The 6,754-nt window shown below is 35.7% G+C and overlaps 1 protein-coding gene across 1 annotated transcript; it reads left to right on the top strand.

Moving 5' to 3' along the window:
• Positions 1–4,395: 4,395 nt before the first annotated feature.
• LOC109674785 (olfactory receptor 10N1-like) lies at positions 4,396–5,322 on the top strand. Its single transcript, XM_020151671.1, has one exon. It carries the CDS (start codon positions 4,396–4,398, stop codon positions 5,320–5,322), a length of 927 nt encoding a protein of 308 aa, XP_020007260.1.
• Positions 5,323–6,754: the final 1,432 nt, after the last annotated feature.

The raw sequence follows: 6,754 nt of genomic DNA, 5'->3' as shown, positions 1-6,754 counted from the left end.
CCACTGATATCCATACCCAGTCAGGACCTTCATTCCCTTCATTTTTTTAAATGTAAATTGATAGCTTTGGGGAGTTTGCCTTGGTATTTCATACATTGTACTTTAATCAGATTAAGCCCCATTAATTTTCATGGTGAGAACATCACAGTGTGTACCTACAGAAACCGAGTTTGTATATGGCAGTCACTCCATTTGGGATATTAGTGCAATGAAAAGATGCATTGATACAAGATGAGTGAAGCTACTGCTAGCCAGCATGGCATATTGTTTTAAAGTAAGATTATTTTTATAAGTAAAGGAGTACATCCTAAAATAGTGATTGAAAATTACAGTATAATCCTATATAAACCAATAATATTATCATTATCAAGTTTTATGTACCTTATGTAATTGTATTCACTAATACTTGTGCAGGATTGGCAGCACAGTAGGTTGTTTGTATCAGTGTCACAAAACACGATGCATTGTGCTCTGAGGTTATCATGGCCATGACAGTACTGGGCAAATAGGAATATTTCAGCTGCATAATAATCTTATGGGGCTATATCATGGATGTGACCTACTTAGTAGTTGTTAATAGAAACATCTTTATGTGTGTCATGACTGTATGTAGTATCTACTTGCACATGACTGACAGTGCAATAGGTTTATTTATACATTAGCACCCAATATAAACTATGTCGTTATTATGCCTATGATGTCACTAGGAAAAGGAATCTTTCAGCTCAATAATAATAATAATGTGGTATTGCATTATAGATGTGGTCTCTCTGGTTTTTCACAGAAACTTTCTGCAGTGCATGAATCCATGATTGTAATGTAGTGTAATACAGAACAAAGAGAAGCCACTTTACAATAGATATCTTCATCCAAAGGTCTCTCCTTGTTACTTTGTATTGCTAGATATCCTCCAGTGTTGGTTCTCACCTACTTTTTTATATTAATAAGAAACCCAAGTGGAGCTCAGTCTATGGACATAGAGAATAAAGACATTTTCTAGTGTTCCTTAAAACTGGTGTGACCTTGGGAATACGTTGTAACCAAAAGGAAACAGGAAACTTCAAGAGATAGGGGAATATGTAGAAACAGGAAATAAGACATATTTGGCAGACCAAATCTTCAAACTCTAAAGGAGAATGGTGGGAGGGGTGAATTCAACTACGATACATTGTAAGAATTTTTGTAAATGTCACAATGTACCCCCAGTACCACAATAATATAATAAAAAAGAGAAAAAGAAAGAAAAAATAATAAAATTTTTAAAAGAACAAAGGGAGTCATTGATATATTAAGCCCAAAGTGAAAAATGAAGTGGTCAAGAGAGAGTCACAAACTATTTGATTCCCAATTCCTTTAAGAATTATATTGATTATTGAGTTTTGTATTGTAACTCTGAAATTTTTTCCCCAATTAGCATTTAATTGCTCCCTATGCTCAGAGGGCTCCTGATCTCTGAGTTTCAGGGTATATCATGGATGAGGCTCCACAGGGATAGTGAAGTGAGACCATTAAAAAAAAAAGAGAATCTTTTATTTCTGCTAGATCTAAGCAAACTATCCTGTCACCTAGAATCTAAGGCATCCTCTCTCTCTGATTCTGAATGCAAAAGATAACCACTTGGGTTCTGCAGCTACAGAACCCAAGCCCAAATCCAAATCTAGTGAAGAGAGGCCCTCGGGATGGAGAACTCTACAACTCCAGAGAAGAAAATGAACATGTTTTCCTTTTCTGAGCCAGTATGAACATTTTGACTATGTTAAGTGCTCAGAGCTGAGCTATCCCCTCCAGTCCTGTGTTTCCTCAGATTACCCTGTCTTTCGTAGTGATCTCATCCAAGCTTAGGACATGAACTATCATCACCGTTCAGGTAACTTCCCAAATTCTTTGGCATAGGATGCCCACAATAAATGTAATAATTATGAGTCAGTGTGTAGCATCATCTTATATATCAAAAATATTTCCAGAACATCATCATATTAAATCTTTACAGTTATTCTGTGAGGTAAACATTATTTCATTTAACAAAAAATATTTACTGGGTGCTCACTATTTACCATATGCAATTATAAGAACATTCCACGTGTTTATGGAGCACAATTGTAGTGCTGGGTGTCAAATACCCATGTGGGACTCAATGAAGTTCAGTTCAAGAGCAAATAAAGACGGTTCAGTGGAATGGCATGAACTTTCCTATTTTGTCCTTATTTTCTGCTTTTATTATTAATAAAACTACTATTTACTCTCAAAAGAATCCTAGTTTGAATGAAAAATTTTAAATGAGGAGTTTGGATTGAAGCTATTAATACACATCTTCCTGCTTCTTCAAGATAAGTAGCTGACTTTAGAGGTTCAAATTTATAACCCATAGTCACACCATCAAAAATCAGAATTTGGGGTTTGGGAATATTGCTCACTGGTACAGCATTTGCCTAGCATGCATGAGGCTCTGGGTTCCATCCCCACCACTCCAAAACAAAAGTCAGTATTTGAACTTGAGTTTTTGAACTTCTGAGTTCTCTTGTATATGCCATGTTGTCTCTTTCATAGACAAATGTTTGAATTTCAGTTCAATCTTCTAGAAACTCTTCCCATTTTTACTAGGACACAGTGTTAAATTACTATATGAATTATATTTTTTCCATGGTGAGTATAGAAGATGAGATAATATTTAATATTTTTAAATGACATAAAATTATAAGGACAAATAGTAACTTATAATGGTATACAATAAAAATCTCAAAGTCTCTAACAATATTTTGTGAGATTTTTATCATAGACTTTTTTTGTTTTGAATTTTAATCTTATTGAAAATCATGCTTACATTGCTTTAGAATCAGCAGAAATTTGACTCATGTATCTTCTTGTGTAACACTATCAGGCTCTAACATAATTCAAAATTCACTCTGTTTTGAATGGTTTGGAGGATGTTTGTGTGTGGACTGTGAAGGATGGAGTAAGCACTTAAGCCATTATGCCCGATACTCTTAATCACATGTTATTTTTGGACCTCAGAAATATTTAGTAGTTCGCATGGGGTCCCAAAGATGTTTTCTAAACATGTCCCCAAACTGATTATTTATGGTTAGCTGTGCTCATGCTTGTATTAACATGAGTATCACAAAAGTGTTTTCCCTTGCCAGGAGTGAAAGGAATACCAGTCACCAATTACCTGTAAAATGCAATACCTCATAGAATATTACCCAGTTTTACCTAGCAGCAGCCATAGAATCTAACTCTTGTTTTAGATATATGTTAAGTGAAGGCAAAGCAAAGCATAAAATGAGTAGTCAAAAACAGTCTAAATATTAGAGCAAATCTGCTCACCATAAAAATTATCTCTTTTTCTAATTACCACGCTCCCTTAACTTCTCTCTCCCAGACAGATAGTATTGGAATTCTCTATCACATCCAAGGTATATCATGAAGGTCATATCTTTAGTCTTTAATCTTACTTAATATTTCTGGTGGAGAAATATTACCTTACTTGATCAATAACAAGCATTTAGTGAATACCCACTATTTACCAAGCACAACTATAGGAACATCTCACATTTTCAATTATATTTTCTCATTTGCTTTATCATGATTTCCAACAACCAACTGCAGCTCTGTCTGTTTTTATCCCCTATATTTTCATAATTTTAAGCTCACATATTACATTCTCATATAAGAAAATGTTCAGTAGAGAAAGGGCAAAATGGTATCTGCTTGGAAGCAAGGGGGTGGGGGCGAGAGGGATGAGGTGGGGAGAAAAGGAGGGGGTGAGGGAAAGGGGGGAGTAATGACCCAATCATTGTATGCACATATGAATAAAGAAAATTAAAGAAAACAAAAAAAGAAAAAGAAAATGTTCAAACTAGCAATAATATCTAAATAGAATAATATTAATACAGTACAAATCCTATTGTTCATTATATTGCATAACAATACATTGTTCTAATCAGAAGTGTGAGTACCCAAGTTGAACTTTGATGAATATTTAGGGTATTCAATGACATCTTTGAGTAACTTCAAATGTTCTGAAAAAAGAATTAGTAAAAAGAGTCTCCCAAGTTGTATTATAATATGGAATTCATGCTCTATAATGGGCCTATGGACATTAACTAAATAATGTTCCATTGTTTTCTTATCTTACCCAATATTTCACTTTGCTAATGTGTCCTTTTGCTTTGTCATCATATTTGTGAAGGAATTCATTTCCAGATGTGAAGTCATAGGTATGCTCAACTAGCACCTTAATGTTTTTGAAAGAAATACTAATTGTTATTGTCAATTTCACCTTTATATTTAAACAAAAGTTGGTGGCAACAAGTGTATTGGTATTATGTCTGTCAAGATCAGCTTCCATGTTTGTATTTTCATTTTCTTTATAAAAACACAGACCACTGTTACAGCATGAGAAATCAGACACTGCTGGATGAGTTCATTCTACTTGGAATACCTCAGACAGAAGGACTGGAGACTGTGCTCTTTGTCATCTTCTCATTCATCTACAGCTTTACCCTATTTGGAAATTTGCTCATATTTATAGCAATCATTTCTTCTTCTACCCTTCATACCCCCATGTATTTCTTCTTGGGACTTCTATCCATTTTTGACATGTCGTTTCCTTCAGTAACCTGTCCCAAGATGCTACTTTATCTCTCTGGCCAGAGCCATGCCATCTCTTATAAGGGATGTGTTGCACAGCTCTTCTTTTATCATTTTCTGGGATCTAGTGAAGGATGCCTCTATTCTGTGATGTCTTATGATCGCTTTGTTGCCATCTGTCACCCACTGAGATACATGCTCATCATGAAACCTGGAGTCTGTGCCAGCTTGCTCATGGTGGCTTGGTTGGTGGGGTGTCTTCAAGCCACCATCCTGACAACCTTTACCTTTCAGTTAACTTACTGTGGCCTCAACCACATGGACTATTTCTTCTGTGACATTCCTGCAGTTTTATCCTTGGCTTGCACTGATAGCTCCTTGGCTCAGAAAGTAGGTTCCATTAATGTTGGTTTTCTGGCTCTAATACTTTTATTCAGTGTTTGTATCTCCTATGTTCATATTGGGATTGCCATTTTAAGAATCCCTTCAGCAAAGGGGAGACAGAAAGCTTTCTCTACATGCAGTGCTCACCTCACTGCAATCCTCTGTGCCTATGGACCTGTGATCATCATCTATCTGCAGGGCACACCCAACCCCCTGTTTGGTGCTGTGGTTCAAATATTAAATAATATTGTTTCACCAATGCTGAACTCACTAATCTATTCCTTAAGGAACAAAGAAGTGAAAAGATCTCTGAAAAAGCGTATTGCAAAATGCAGGGCTTTTGTCTAGGAAATGAACTATGCAGTTTGTAATGGATTTAAAATTTATTGTCTCTGGATATTCACCTCTTTTGCTACTCTTAAATAAGTAACACATACTAGAAAATACTTCATCTGAAAGCAATATACTTTGTTTGCCTATAAGACTTGCTATGTTATTGTCCTCAGCAACCCTTGATCCTCATTATTAACTCTAGAAATAATATTATTCTCCAAACCATAACTCTGGGTAAGGAAATCAAGAGGCATAGCAATCAGCTGGAAATATTTTCTGTCTCTATAATGGATAGCCTTTTCTTTTTCTGGTTGAAGATAGAGAAGATGTGAGACCCCTAAATAATGGTTTTCTGTGTTAAATCAGTCTTCATTTCCCACTTTTGTTCTACCTAGAATGTATTTATTAATCTTTTTTGCCTACAAGTATTTCAGTTCCTCTATTTCATGAAGAAAAGTATTAACTAGCATCTAAACAGCATGAATAATGATCCAGGCATGTGACAAATTTTTCCCAGTTATAATCTTATTTAACCTTCTCTGTAGAAGAGCCTGGAGGATTAGAGCCATCAAATAACACCCAAATTGCACATTAAACACTAATCCAGAGCTTAAATCAGTTTCCTTTCACCTGAAGAGTCCCTATTCTAAATTTGTTTGGTACAATGCAGACCTGAACAATCTGCTTGGCAATTAACCACCACTCCTTACCTCTCAGGAGAAATCATGATACAAAGAAGTTGTTCATAACATAATTGATAATAGGCCCTAACAGAGGATTTGTTTATATGCTGACTTACTGTTTGTCCAGTTAATCTGGTCTGTGATTTACCTCCACCTATGCGTAGAAGAATAAGAGTGTTTTCTTCTATGACACATCCAGTGATGGCAGACTCTGGAGGTGCAGGCAGGCCCTCTCACCTCCTCCCGTGGCATTGTTTTACTCCTGTGCCATGCTTCCAATATCCCAATTTACTCTTTTGTGTGAAGCAGTGAGACAGCCTTCCTATCCAGTGGGATGGAAGAGAAGATGGTCTGATTGTTTGTTCAATGAACTTGCTAATTTTGTTCTTCCACAAAACTGCATTTTCTAACTTGGTCTCCAACTGGCCTGGAATTGAGAATTATTCCTCATTTTCCTCAGAATCCAAGAAAAGAACAAAGTAGTATTTGCAATTCAACAGGCTAAATGGCTCTGTTTTCATGACATTTTAATCATTTGTGGCATTTTATTTCACTTTTTTCCACCAAAATTCCCATGTTCAAAACCATTGAAATAAAGAAGAAGTGAAAAATCTCAAATAAAACACATTGCTGCCCTTGCAAAATGATGAAGCAAAAAGGACAGAATGAAAGAAAAGCCCATGTAAGACTAAGTGATTAAATGATTTGTGGTAGAGCATGAGGATTTTATAGCCTCTTCCTATCCTGACTAGCAAAAATCCAAG

The sequence above is a fragment of the Castor canadensis genome, chromosome 2, assembly GCF_047511655.1.
Source record: "Castor canadensis chromosome 2, mCasCan1.hap1v2, whole genome shotgun sequence".
NCBI classification, from domain to species: Eukaryota; Metazoa; Chordata; class Mammalia; order Rodentia; family Castoridae; genus Castor; species Castor canadensis.
The sequence above is the reverse complement of the archived record's forward strand: the minus strand, read 5'-3'. Positions and strand labels throughout refer to the sequence as shown.

Bases quoted from the DNA above. Each gene is read 5' to 3' on its own strand.
- LOC109674785 (XM_020151671.1), top strand. From the start codon at position 4,396: ATGAGAAATCAGACACTGCTGGATGAGTTCATTCTACTTGGAATACCT.